A 14,928-nucleotide genomic window follows, 5' to 3' on the forward strand; every position below is an offset into this window, starting at 1 on the left:
CAATGACATGGAGTTTAGTTGATATTATATTTCTTTGATTAGGTGTCTAAGATTTGAGACATTCTTGTTTTATTAGATTAGGACCGAATAGTCCTATAGAGATGCACAAAGCCTACTATGCATTCTCATGACAAGCAATTGGATGTTGGGACCTTATCCATTCGTAAGTTCCTTACAATAGTGCGTTTTTACCATTGTCAAATTATAATAAAAATTATAAAAAGTGCACATTATGAATCGTAAATATATTTGTGTACCTTTGCAATCGTTATATATGTTGAGATGGGGTCATATAGGCCAAAGGACCATCTATCTCTATTGACCATATGTCAACTTGGCATCTAAAAATACCATTGGTGCCACATTATGTATGGCATACTGTTTTATGAAGTCCTCAAAAAACAAAATTGAAAAAAGAGTTTTTCCGACCGTTTGATTTTAATTTTAAATTTAGGAGTTCAGTGACTATCCATTTTCAAATTCAACATCGGAATCCAAATTTATTTTTTTTATTTTTTGGGATTTTTTTTTTTCAAACTCAATCTAGACCATAACACAATAGGGTTGATGTGTCATTTGGACCAACAAGGAAGTCCACGTGACTCAAATGTGGACCTTGTTCCATGCTTTACATGGTCCCTCGTTCATGCAACCTTTTCCCATATAAGTATTAGAGGATGCCCGTGTCGTAGAGTTTTCATGTGCCTACGGCACATACATCCTCTTTGGGGTTAAAAGGGTAAAAAATAAAAAGAAAAAGGGAAAAGAGAAAAGAGAAAAAAAGGACAATAAAGTTGAAAATGAGAAGAAAATGACAATAAAGTGAAGTTGTGTGGACCTACTCAATTACCTCAATGTTTATATCTTAAAAAATTATAATTGAGTAGATGTTTATACTCCACAAAATTGCAATTGAATGAAACCCATCATTGGTTATATATATATGGGGGGTCTTGTTCGACATTTGCCCTACGTGTTTTGCCCTACATGAGTTAGAAGTTTTGGAATAGTCTATTTTTTGATGAGGATGGTCTTTGTGGTGAGGAGACCATCATCACCAAAAACTAGCCTAGTCCGAAATTTCTAACCCAATCAAAAGTGATTTAGAAAAAAATGGACAGTCCACAATTCTTCAACTTGTAAACATTGATCTCCTCAATAAAAATCAGGCCATTCTAAAAATTTTAACTCATGTAGGACAAAACACTTAAGGAAAATAGTAGGGTGTTGAACATTTCCCTATATATATTCTTCTAAGACCTCCACCCCTAGTTGGGCCACGACAAAAAAATTGGAAACTCGCTCGGTCAATGGCATTAACCTACTCCAATAACTATTCGCTAAGGAACACATATTCTTTCAAGCAAAGTCACTGGATTGAAAGAACTCATGCTTGGATAGGTAAAAATGGGCTACCTCCCACGCTCCTTGATTAGCTTTAATCGTTCACAAAGACTTTATTTATTTGGGCAACTAAGTTGCGAAATTAAAATTTCAGGAGACTCTCGATTTCTTAAAATCTGCACTCATAAGTTGTGCCTCTGATAGTTGATGTGTTTAAGAAGTATATCAGTTTCAATGATAAAAGATATAAAGAATAAGTTGTGAATGTTCTCTATTGAAATATCAGACAACTTGCATCTTAATCTTATGTGAGAAAAGAGATGAAACTTACATAAATGAAGAGCATGTAATATTGATCCTAATAAAGGCAAGAGTATGTACAAATAAGAGTCAAAATAATGCCACGAAGAGAAGTGAATTGGCTCGTTGTAGCTCACCATGTAACTGTAAAATCTGCATTATCTATGCTGCAAAAATATATTATCTTCCCTTTCATAGCTTTCTTTGTCTGCCTTGATTTTTGTACTTGTGCAAATAAAATTATTTCAAAGATAATTGAGGTTGTGGGGTTGTCTTGTAACTTTTTTATTCTAGCCCTGTAAACAACTTTATTGTTATCTATTTGACAATGGAATGATCCTAACAATTTGATTTTTGGTAAAATAGATCTCCAACTTAGGATCTACTTATTAGACAATCCAATTAACAAAATAGGTATCAAGAGGGTTATTAATGGATTATATTAGACCCGAAATTTAATGAATTTGTATGTAAATTTTATCTTTTGTTAGTTTTATTATCTTCCTTTAGCTACCACGTTAGCTCTACGATCATTGAATATCGATGATGGATCAATTTATTGTACGACTTACAAAGTGGATGACTCAAATCTCCTTCTATCAATGTTATTGCCCATTTGACTTTTCTTGAAAACTTTTATTCATACCCACAAATCTTGATCTATGATAGCTCAACAAATAAAATTGAGTATATTTTAAGAATGTGCAATTGACTTTTCTTTTATTTTCATAACAACGAGACATTCTTTCTTTATCCTCACCTAAAATCAAGAAATAAAAAAGGATAGAAAAATATAAACAGAGGAAGATAGAAGGATAAATAACACACAAAGAGAAGAAAAGACGAGAGATAAGAAGATCTAAGAAAGAGAAGGGAGAAAGAAAAATTAACTTATAGAAATGAAGAAAGAGCACCGCCATCACACCAGACATTGTGAGATGGGAGAAAGAGCATTGCCAGCACACCAACCATTGTGTGCCATCACCTCCACCACGAAAGAAAAGAAAAAGAAGAATAAAAGGCGAAGAGAGAAACCCCATCATTCTCTTTTTTCTATCTCTATAAGTTCCTTGAAATCTAGAAAAAATAAACATTAGATATTTTTAATCTTTAGTGGGGTGTCTTGTAGAAATTGGGGCACTATAATAAAATAGAATTTATATTGTTACACCAATTTTTACTAAGAACAGGCAAAATGTGCGTTAATCCTATGGTGATGTCAAATGAATTGGGATGGTCTTAGTAAAAATTGGTGCAGCACTAATAAAAATATGTTAAATGAGCCTTGGTCGAGTAATACAATAGTCCAAGAAATATGCAACTTTTCCCAATTATTTCGGCCCCTCGTAAAGAATCCAAATTCAGGTTTCAGAACCGAAAAAGTTGCGGCGTGCAGTCCCCCCTGCTGATACGATACTCTTCGGAAACATTGATGCGGGAAACACACGATCTCCACAAACCTGCCATCATGGTCCCACTATAAGAATCAACATTTCTTTGCTCACCAACTAGTTGCTGCATTTTTTTTCTAACCAATGACAACGTGCCACGTTTAATAAGAGAGGAGTAGAAGATCTTAGTAGGGTAAAGTAGAAATCATTAGCAGATTCTATCTAAGCCTATTAATGTAGATGGGTAATAGGTTCTGGTCTAACCAATGGGCGGTCGAGATTAGATGGTTTACTATGAGACCAAAATTTTGAAGAAGCTCTCTTCGTTACAAAACACGTGGCGTTTGAATTTATTTCATGCCACTACATTTCCACCAAAATTTGGGAGACCTCCTTGAAATGCCAAGTGTAATCCAATTGAGAGGGTTTCTTCAAAAGTTTGAAGTCGCCTACAAGCTTCAAATTTCCGTTTACTATCTCTGTGTAAAGTTAAAGGAAACTTTACAGTTGAAGATTCAATTGCTCTGCTGTTATTTTTTTTGATATTTTATACAGTACCCTTGGGATTTGAGTAAATATTTAAAATGCCCCTTGAGTTTTCAAAACTCAAACGGACGTAATATTCTACTTGACCGTGGTCTTCATAAGAGACTAATACAAATTGACCAAAAAACCATGTTCTCAACAACTAGTTAAAAACTTGTTTAAGTATTCCCCGAGTTCGTTATCTTTCACCATTGGTTTTCATGACAATAATCGACACTTTTTCCCACATCATTTGATTGATTACTCAATTTTTTTAAAGGTTAACTAGTGATTCACGTGAATATGTGAAATCAAATTGGATTCTATCATAAGGATACATGTTAAAATTGAAAAGTTAGAATCTAATTTCTTATGGTTGAAATTATATACTTTCCGACAAATCTTGATCGGGATCTTTTCCTTTATATTTTCAACTTCTACGTCAATGAAAAGAAAATAGATAATTTTTTTTTACTATAGATGATTTTGACTAATAAATACTATGGTTTCTGAAAATTAAGAGCTTTGTGAGAAAAATATGAAGAATATAAAGATCAAGTAATTTGTCAAGAAAGTGAAGGTGAGGGTATTTTGATAATTTTATGTTAGTATCTTCTTGAAAGCCACAGTCAAGGGGTACTCATACAGCGTTTGGGTTTCCAGAAGGGTAGGATTAGGAAAGGGTAATTTCGTAACTTTACTTATCTGAGACCTGAGACTATAAATAGCTAAATATGTGATACGAATAAACGCTTACGAAAATTGGAAATTTTATCGTTTTCGGTTATTCCTTCTTCTCCGCGTAGGTACGAAGCCTTATTGAATTTTCAGTGTTTTAGCTCTTTAATTCGATTTTAAATTTCCTGCTTATTTATTTATTTATTTTTGCATTTTTTTTTCTTTCTTTAAGGTTTCGAGACCTCCGTGTTTTTTTTTTTTTTTTTGGTTTTTTGGTTTTTTGGCCTATAAAATTTTCATTTATTCAATCGAATAATAAAGATATCTGCATCTTGACTATGTTTCTCGTCGATGCACGATTGAAATCTAGGGTTTCAGTTTTGCTCTCAGAAAGAAAAAAATGGTCGAATTTAAAACAAAGAAATTTGGTCTTATTATTTGATTTTTTTCAAAATTCGTACTGATTTAATCGAAGTATAAGGTTAGGGTTTTACTTTTGCTGTCTGCAAGAACAGATGGGTCGAATTTAAAACAAAGAAATTAGGTCTTATTTTTCAAAATCCATACCGATTTAATCGAAGAACAAGGTTAGGGTTTCACTTTTTCCCTTAGAAAACAGTTGGCCGTATTTTATTTTATTTTTTTTAAATTGGTCTTATTATTCAATTTTTCAAAATTCATACCGATTTAATCCACGAACAAGACCACTCTTTGTACCTGTTTAACCTAGGGATTTTGGGTTCATTCAGATCTATATTTAATCTACTTATTTTGCTCACTTGGAGCTCTCATAATTAGAACTTGGATTTTGTTTTCTTTGTACCAAAATTAATCTAGGGTTTCTGTTTTGGTGCTAAAACAGATGGGGAAGGAAGGGAAATTCGTTACAAAAAGCAGTAAGAGGAGGAAGATTTGTTCTATAAATAGGGGTTCAGGCGATTCTGACGAGGATTATGTGTTGGGGGAAGAAGAATGCTATGATTCAGAGGGATCTTGCTCTTCTTCTGCTGGATTCGCCTCGGAGGAGAGCTTTGGTTTTGAGTCAGTAGGTAAGGTTGTTAGATCAAAAGATTTGAAACCCAAAAAGGGTTCTTTCGATAGGAAAGAAATTAGGGTTAGACGGACCGTTAAGACCACTAGGCTTTCAGACGATGAAGAAGAGGATGATGATGATTTTGACGATGAGGACGACGAGGAATTCATGCCAGATGGGATCGATTGTGGAGATGAGGATGAAGAATTTCAGGTCAAAAAGAAGAGTAGTAAGGCAAGGAAGCGTGTTCCCCGTAAAAAGGCCTCAGTAAAAGGTCGGAAAAGAAAGAGGAAATCAAAGGTGCGGAAACCCAAGGTGTTGAAGAGACCTTCGTTGAAAAGGTCGGTTAGCTCTGATGATGACTTCATAGATGACTATAGAGTTGTGCGGGAGAAGAGTAGGAAGAAGGCGAGGAAAAGAAGCACGGGATTGGTTGTTGATTGGGATTCAGATTATTTATCTCCTAGTTCTCCGGAATTGGAGCGCACAGTCTCCGATGAAGAGGCGGAGCTTTTGAGAGAGGCCGACAAATTTTGTGGGAATTCAACAACGCGTTCACGAAATACGTCTTTGGCAAAAAGAGTGCAAGATAATGGCGCTTCAAACTGTCAGCAACGGAGACCAATTGGAAGGAAGGGGAAAGAGAAGGTTGTTGATTTACCAAATGATTCAGGGAAGCAAGTGTGTGGGATCTGCTTCTCTGAAGAAGGGAAGGGGACATTCCCGGGAACATTGAACTGTTGTAGTCATTATTTCTGTTTCGCTTGCATTATGGAATGGTCAAAGGTTGAATCTCGTTGCCCATTGTGCAAACAGAGGTTCATGACGATTAGTAAGCCTGCAAGATCAAACATAGGAATTGATCTAAGGAACATGGTGATACAGGTCCCAGAACGTGATCAGGTATAGCTGCTTGTCCCGACTTTTAGTTAAACCTCTGTCATATTATCCTCTAAAAGAATACTGTTGATCTAGTTCATCTTGTGAAATCTCAATGTAATAGATTGAATAATTTGACTCATTATTGGAAGAGTTAATTGTCGGGCTCACCTTGTGGCATCCAAAAACATGATCCAATGCCACAAGGATGTAGAGGACAAAATTCCATGAACTTCAACCAAAAAAGCAAAAAAAAAAACCTTAAAAAAAAGGTTATTTTTCAATGTTAAATTTTAATTTTAAATTTGGGAGTTCAGTAGCAGTCCATTTTCAAAAAACCTTGGATCAAGTCCAAAAATAAAGTTGTTTTCTTGAATTATTATTTTTTTGGATCCAAGTTTTTCCATGAAATCTAGGGGGCTGTGCTGTTGGAATGCCAATTGGGCAATCCATTTGAGCTCAATGACCCTTGGTAAGATTTGAAATCGTATGAAGTTAGTAAGGAAAGTGTTTTTCATATTAGAAACCAAGAAGTAGAGACAATGTCTCTCTCTCTCTTTAATTGAGTTGTTTATGGGTTTTGAAAATTGAAGTACTACTTGGTTTAATGTGGGTTAATATTGTTTCAGGTCTACCAACCTTCGGAAGAAGAAATGAGGGGTTATCTTGATCCCTATGAAAATGTGGTTTGTATGGAATGCCAACTAGGTGGGGATGATAGCCTTATGTTACTATGTGATATTTGTGACTCCTCTGCCCACACTTATTGTGTTGGTCTAGGGCGGGAAGTGCCTGAAGGTAATTGGTACTGCAAAGGTTGTAGATCTTCCGATCCTGGATTCTCAAATACACAAAATCAAGAATTGGTGTCTAATCAGGGAAACCATAGTAGCTTACCCACAGATATCTCCACCTGTAGAACCATTGCGGAAGATTTTGACTCAACTCCGCAATATTCAGTGTCTATACCGGATCCATCCATTTCCCATAGAACCGGAACTATCCCATCTCCAAGATATCCTATTGGAGAAGATGTTCACGCTACATCGCCGTCGCCATCTGGCATAGGGGCGTCAACTCTCTTTGGGAGACGCAGATTGCACCGTCAGATCCGCAGCCTGCTTTCTAACAATAGGATGAGCCAAATGGCTGACATGGATGGCAGAACAGATGGAAACTCACATTCCAACGTCAAAGATGAGGTCGTCGACTTTGAAGTTGAACATGTTGAGGCAACAACTGCTCAACATGGAGGAATATTTAATAGTGGGATCCATTCTGCTGTTGTTGAGGATTGGGTATCGGGCACGAATTCTCCAAGATTGAGCCATTCTGAGCAACTTCGTCGTTGCAGAAGTAGGCCTTTTATCGTATCGGATGATAATATTTCTCCCCACACGGAGAGGGAAGCTGTTTCCATTGAGAAGTTGCAAAGGAACTGGCACAGTCCACACTGAGAATCATTTGAAATGCACGTCGGGGCATACCTTAGGTATGTGAACATGCATTTAGCGTGCATTATAGTTGGTTGTTGAGTCCATCCGAAGGGGATTAACTGTTTTTTCGGATTTTCAATGTAGGCCACCATTCTTTCAGGATATATGCAGGTTAAGCACACCATAAGGAGATGGTTGCCCCTGTTCAGATTGCTGAGAGAGAGGATGAACCAATGATCGAGTGAAGGGTTGCAGCATAAATGACATTCATGAGGTCCTCAATGGACACAAAGGGTGCAATCCATTATCATTGGTTCAAGATGCTTGCATGCATCCATTGTTGTTGCCTCTGTTGAGGTCTTGATTTGTGGATTATATTCTTTTTTCCACGTTCCTTTTATTCTGCTGGGCTTCGGACCTACTGTACCTATTGATGTTTGGTTTTGTAGATGTTAATTTGGATGCTCAAAATGGGGGAAAAAAAAATTAAAATCCACTTTCTAGAAATTATTTATGAAAATGTGTTGTCGTCAAGGCCAAGCTGACCTGCCTTTGCATCCAGCACATGTTGAAAATTGACTTGGATGATGGTGACTCAGTTTTTTATTATCCATTCTTGATCATCATTAATATTTTGTTATAGTTTTATCTACAATATTGAAGTTGGTTGAACAAATCTTATTCCTCCACTGAACTCTACCTAAAGCAAAACATCTAAAGACAAGATTCCTAGGTGGCATGTTTTAGCACAGTGTCAATAGCACCTGAGAAAGGGTAATCTTTTACTACGCTTTCATTCGAAAGCTGTTAGAAATCATTGACACCAGTCAAAATTATCACCAAAGCACCCCAAGTGAGACTACCAAATCTTGGATTTTTTTAATTTTTTCTTCTTCGAGTAATGCTGAAGTGACCTCAAGCTTGTACCTCATATTGCACACCCTGACGTGAAAGTGTGTAGGAACCATAGATGCTTTTCAATGAGATACAAGTCAATAAGAATCTATGTTTCCTACACAGTTTCATGTCAGGATGTGCGATACGAGGTACAATCTTGAGGTCACTCCAGCACGACTCTTTTATTTTTATTATCGGAAAGGAAAATTCTGAACTGACTTCCATTCAACACTGTGCTCAACACTGCACTGATGTGGCATTCTCAAAAGAACCATTGATTTTTACTTGTATCTCGAGGAAAATAATCTATGTTTCTCCATACACTGCCATGTCGCAGGAAGTCGGTCTAGCTGGAATGACTATTGAAACTGCTTGGACTCATATGCAGACTTCTGTATTGGACTTGAGCTTTTTAGGTTTAATAAATGATAAACAAATATAATATATCTTTAAAAGAATGGAAAGGTGTACACATTTTTTCAATCAATTAACAGAAAGCATAGAGTAAAATATTTAGAGAGTTAATTTGATGAAATTTGAGATAAATGAGTAAGGACTAATATATAGAAATAATAAAGAACATGTACCACCAGAGACATTTGACTGAGGGGATGACAAATAATGATTTTTTTTACATAGCCCATTCGCAGTTAAAATTCGGTCCCATTTCTTGCAGTTGTTCGGTTTTTCTTGCGTCTTGCCTTCCTCAGACAGGAACCATTACTTTTTCACTGGTAGGAAGAAAATTCTTTGGACTTTGCTCCCCTTTACAATTTGTTGGGGATTTTGGAATGAGAGAAACAGTAGAATCTTCTCGGAGGCAAAGAGTTCTCATCACGATTTGATTTTGTTAATCCTTGATTTATTGTTTCATTGGTCCAAGTTGGATGGGATTTTCTGAGGGGTGAGGATTTTGTGTTTCGATGGGATTATCTTTTGTAATGCTTAGAGTTTGTTTTCCTTGTATTTTTGGCCAATCCTCTCGTTCGCCTTTATTAATGATATTATGCTTTTGCTTATCAAAAAAATATGAAGTTCCCAATTACATTTGGCTCACATATGAGAGTGACTGTAAATTGGCAATTATCGTGAGTTACAGATGAAGTAACTAATATATTCAAAGTCACTCGATGCCTGTTATTTGCAAATGACATAATATTATTTATTAGACTACAGTAGACATAAATTAAGATTCTGATAACAAAAATTCATTTTATGATGATCATTATCATCCAAAAATGGAGTTGGTTGAAGGAATCTTGGTCCTCGATGCAATTCTGCCGATAGGAAAACACCTACACACTGAAAACAATGGAATACAACAAAACAAATTTTGGCCCCGCTTGGTTATAGCCACGAATGATCATAAAACACAAAATTTTGTATTTGTTGTCTTCTGCAAATATGGATTTTCATGGTCGATTACAATTAGAGTGCTTGGTAGACCCTTCAAAAAATCATCGTAAAACTTTATGATTGCTTGGTTGACCATTGAAAATGCACAAAAAAACCTAAAAAAACTATAATAATAAAAAAAATTACAAGTAGAACAAGGAAAGTAGGTTTCCTCTCTCACGACAAATCGGGACAGTGCCTGTCCAAGAACGCCTTGGCAAGATTGCTGAAGTTTACACTCACTGCCCCGGCTGCAGCGTACCTTTTGATGATTTCAACCACCTCAGGCCTCAGGATTTCTTCCTTATTAGCTGAATTACATAGATAGTAGAGAGCTCCCAGAGCATAATTCACCTGGAAGTCAATTTACTCACTAAATACCATTGAAAACATAAATAATGCACATGTAAAATAACTACCAACTTCAACAAGTGAGTCGTACAATCCAAGATTATCTAATTGAAAAGGAGTTCTACAGTTGTCCAAAGGAAAAATAAAATAAAATTACGATGACTATGGACCACTATAATTACATTGATCTCCATTTCCTGGCCACTGCCAGTCAAATTGGATTGTTAAGGATATCCTATTGGACTGGTTCTAAAACATGTTCAATATAAAAAGGTGCCCCACTGATTGAACAATGTGGATTAATGAGCATTTGTTCTATGTCTCATAACAATAACTCTGGGACCATCAAATGTCTCTTTTCTAAATTGGCTGTAAATATTTAACCAATAGAAATCCAGAGCTGGATTTGAAACTTTAACCCAAATTGGGAATGCTTTCTGTTCCAGGTTTGATCCAAGCTACCCACCAAAAAAGAAAAACAAAAATGAAGAAACCTATGTCCCGAGTCAGTAAAACTTACGGTGTTTCTAACCGGGCTAGATAAGCATTGGATAATGAGAGGAATCCCACCACATTCAGCAATAATCACAGCATTTGCTGGGTCTGTAGAAAATAAATAAGAAGTCGTATATTATAGTTTATATGAATCAGCTTTTTTCCATTTTCCCCACACATAATAAGTATTTTGGACATTTTTAAGATGGAAAAAGAAGTAAGATGCACATGTGGGTAATAATTGGATTAACAAAGAGGGTTCAGCTTGATTACGCACCAACACAAGCATTGCAGACCCCACCAGCCCCAAATTCCACAAGTTTCTCGTTTGGCTCCGTTATGCAGTCTAGGAACAGTTCTAGAACATTGAGCTGCTTAAGCCAAAGAAATAAAAATACTCCTTATGGGTTCTATAATGCAAAAAAAAAAAAAAAAATAAGAATTTAGTAAAATACTATTCCAACATTTTTTTTCCAATGGATTTATTACCTGGCGTAGAAAGGCAAAATTGTAAGGATCATATGAAAAGTTGGCCAAATGAGCAACTATTCTCTCCTTTGATTCTGCAAAGCAATGGAAGTATCAATGAGGAGCACTATTTGAAGTTGAAGCTGATGAACTAACAGTTAGAAGGATGTGGGCAACACTAGAACAACTAAACTGAACTACCATTTACTTTAAAAAATATATCTATATATAATTGCAATTACTATTGTTAATTGAATCACCAGTCATGAGTCATGAATGGCAGAAATGCTTCTACAGGGAAGCCTGATACACTGGGCATGTCCATATAGTTAATTGGAAAATATTCAGAGATATGTTATCACAGAAATATTAGTTCAAGTACACACAATAAAGAAATAAGTAAACAAACTTATGTGTACCGAAACTATATAAATAAGTTTTTATTTTATTTTATGAATGAATGAAATTATTTTTATCGAAGGCAGTGATCAAAGTGACCACTCCGAAAGAAAAACTACAAACGAAAAAGAAAAGAAAAGCAAAAACTATAAGTTCCCATTCTATTACAAACTCACTCCCATCTAACCAAGAAATCCTCAAAGACAACCCATTTTGGCTTCGGCAAAGGTCCAACTCCAATGAAAAAGGAGCCCCAAAATATCCAAGATGATAACATGATCCCCCTTCTCCTTTGTGTTGAACACCCTCGCATTCCTTTCCTTCCACACACCCCAACACACTGCAAAGGGGATTAGCTCCACAACCTCCTCTTGAATGCTAAGAAACCCCACCCGAAAGGGACCAACTCTCGAAAACTTCCCACAAGGACCTTGGAAGACAGCCCACTACTCCAAAAAGCTCAAAAAAATATGACCAAATCTTCGAGGCCACCACACAAAACACATCCAATGTCACATTTCGATAGGAATATTAAAAAAACTCTCAAACTTGAAGGCCCAGAGTCCCTTGGTCTTAAATACACATCCAATGAGTTGAAGAGTGAGCTTAGGATTTTTCCCTCAGGCCCCCACTTTTACCCAAGGAAGAGTGGGGGTAGAGGGGGCATCAATTCTTCCAATAACCCTACTACTCTTAAAATATTCTCTAGCTTTAAAGTCCCAAAAGTCTCCAATAACTTGAGGATCTTAAATATGACTATGAGTCCCTTGCTTTAACCCAGAAAATTAATTCTTCCAGAGGGGCACCAGTTCCTCTAATAATCCTCCCCCTTTTCTCCCCTAGTCTTCTCACATACATAGCACCAAGTTCTTTATCCTTTTTTTTTTTTCTTTTTCTTAACAACCATTATGAAATTGACCTTGTTGTAATTTCTAGTTATATCCTTATAAGAAAAATAACTAAATAAATAAATAAAACTACTACGCTCACCGAGCATTTGCCCCGTCTTGGGCCCCAAGTATTTTGGTTAATGCTCACTAGTGCCAAAGGAAATAATCACATTTCCTTCCATAAAGGTAGTCTTCACTAGTAGCTGGCACTCAAACTTTACTGCCGCAAGAGTCATGACCTCATGATCACTAAATCTTAGATGCAGAAAGTGAAAGTGGGTGAAATGGAGATTTTTATGGAAACGATTGTTACGAGATTCTGAAGCGGGAGAGGGAGTGGGAGCAGCAACTAGGTTAGAAGGTTCCTGCAAGTCGTAGGTAATAAAAGATTGTAGTTTATATAGTTGCAAAGCGTGTGCAACAGATTCTTGTATTATTGGTTAGCATGCATATGTATGGTATTTTACAGACATACTTCCAGCAAAAAGTAGCCGATTCAGCCATTTTAGCAGAGATGGTGTTGCATGGACCCTTTTCACACATGTGTCAGAACATACATACATTCATACTTGTGAGAGGTAGCTTTCATCATAAATTATTTTTTAGTCTATGATCCCCTCAATAAAATGCAGTGTTGAGCACAATCATCAAACATACAGAGTTCCATTGGTCGAGGAAAAAAACATAAAAAAGCAGGACTGTTAATTTGATTATGTAAATACCTTCCGTAGTTGTGTTTTGAAACTCGCTCACCAACTCCTACAGTAGAGATAGAAAGAGAGATGGTGAAATGTATCAAATCACTGAGAGAGCAAAGCTAAACAAAGAATGTAAAATAATTAGAATGGAGTACCTGAAGATATTGCACCCTCGGGGTGCCATATCGTCCTGTTCGCTCTAGTTGCCTCTGATTGTTTGTAAACATGGAGGACTTCCACAATTATCTGTAAAAATATTTATTAATTTTCCTTATTCGAGTTTTCTCCAAGCGATAATCAATTGAAAGTTCTCCAAAGAGTTGTTTTTCTGCAAAACAGAACGAAAATTAAAAAAATAGGATTTGATGGTTTGATGTCTTCTAGGTTTGTAATTTAAAGTAAAAAAATAAAATAAAAACAAACATGAAGCAGAGGTCCCAAATCCTTAAAAAAGAAAGACTTTATACAATGTTTGCATCAATGCATTTTTTAAGTTTTAAGTCTCTAGTCTTGACTGAACCACCCATGTTACCCAATTTGGTTCGATAAATGAACAACACAAAACAAATTTTCAGGTCTCTAAAAAAACATTAAAAAGTTCCAATTAGAATCCAAATCTAATTCTTAAATCAAAAGTCCAAGGCCCTACTTGGTATGTAACAAAATGCAAAGTTTTTAATTTAATTGTCTTGCAATTACCATATTTTACGACATTTTGGTTTAAGAGTTCTTGCTAATAACATTGTAAAATGCCTTCAAATTTTCACGGATCCTTGGTTCATGAAAAAAATAATGTAAACAGTCCTAAAAAAGAAATACGTTTTTTTTGAAGATTTTACACCCACCAATATATTATTATCCCAAAAACCCAGTTCTAAGACTATAAACTTAGAATTTTAATAACCTTTTTATTTTTATTGTTTCACCACACCCCACATAAATACATAATTCCCAATATGTGTGTGTGTGTGTGTGAGAGAGAGAGAGAGAGATGGGTTTTTGAAGAAAAATCCTGGGTTTTAGGAGAGGTTGAAAACGTTGGGTTTTGGGGAAGAAAAATCTAGGGTTTCGAGGGAAGGTAAAAGATGATGAATTGAGATTTGAGAGAGAGAGTACCTGGTTCGCCTGGCTTGGGGTGAAGGTTTCGTTTTCAACTATAGGGAATTTCTGGTGTGCTCACATAATAATTATTAATTCAGATCGTGTGCATCTCTGGTGGAGGAATGAAACTCTTCTTCCACACTTCATCACACATATTAATTCAAAGGAGATATTTTAGACTTTAATTTCTGAGATTATAATTTACGTGGCATGTATTTAGGTGTGGGGGTGAGATTTTCATTCCTCCATCCTGTTGTATAGGATCCCGACTCAATAATTAATAACCATATAACCAACATCATTAGTTGAACCGGTTTAATTAAAAAAATCCGATAGAATCCGGTTGGACCATTAGTTCTGTCTGCTTTCAAATTTATAAGTGACATGTTAGAAATTAGAAACACTAAACTCCTCTCTTTCTCTCTCTCTCTCTTTAATTTCTTTATAAAGAGAAAGCTAGACCTATTCTTGTTCACTCATTCCACCTGTTGTTTCTACATCGGACGACTCAGATCATCCCATCATCATCATCATCATCAACTATGTCGTTATTCAGTTTTTTGTCCTTAAGTGATTGTTCTGCAATTTGTGCTGATTACTTTGGGGATGAGTTTGGTGTGCCTGTGCCTTCTATAAACACCAAGACTA

The 14,928-nt window shown here is 35.9% G+C and overlaps 2 protein-coding genes across 4 annotated transcripts; one reads left to right on the forward strand and one right to left on the reverse strand.

Annotated features, from left to right (window-relative positions):
- The first annotated feature begins 4,249 nt into the window (after window positions 1-4,249).
- Window positions 4,250-8,093, forward strand: LOC147403076 (RING/U-box protein). The gene is made up of 4 exons (XM_086438526.1): window positions 4,250-4,366; window positions 5,101-6,174; window positions 6,780-7,642; window positions 7,731-8,093. The coding sequence occupies exons 2-3, from the start codon at window positions 5,101-5,103 to the stop codon at window positions 7,605-7,607; spliced, it is 1,902 nt and encodes a 633-aa protein (XP_086294652.1). The 5' UTR covers window positions 4,250-4,366; the 3' UTR covers window positions 7,608-7,642; window positions 7,731-8,093.
- Window positions 8,094-9,843: 1,750 nt separating this feature from the next.
- Window positions 9,844-14,452, reverse strand: LOC147403077 (ARM repeat superfamily protein). 3 transcript variants are annotated; one of them, XM_086438529.1, is made up of 7 exons: window positions 14,296-14,452; window positions 13,335-13,425; window positions 13,204-13,240; window positions 11,214-11,287; window positions 11,002-11,095; window positions 10,750-10,832; window positions 9,844-10,232 (listed from the first exon to the last, which is right to left on the reverse strand). In XM_086438529.1, the coding sequence occupies exons 2-7, from the start codon at window positions 13,404-13,406 to the stop codon at window positions 10,056-10,058; spliced, it is 537 nt and encodes a 178-aa protein (XP_086294655.1). In that variant the 5' UTR covers window positions 13,407-13,425; window positions 14,296-14,452; the 3' UTR covers window positions 9,844-10,055. The 3 variants fall into 3 exon arrangements, with proteins under 3 accessions (XP_086294655.1, XP_086294654.1, XP_086294653.1); XM_086438528.1 differs by having other exon boundaries at window positions 13,335-13,507; window positions 14,296-14,448; XM_086438527.1 differs by lacking the exon at window positions 14,296-14,452 and having other exon boundaries at window positions 13,335-14,276.
- Between the last annotated feature and the right edge of the window lie 476 nt (window positions 14,453-14,928).

Source organism: Akebia trifoliata, chromosome 4, assembly GCF_017979445.1.
Source record: "Akebia trifoliata isolate Shusen 1 chromosome 4, ASM1797944v1, whole genome shotgun sequence".
Lineage (NCBI taxonomy): Eukaryota > Viridiplantae > Streptophyta > Magnoliopsida > Ranunculales > Lardizabalaceae > Akebia > Akebia trifoliata.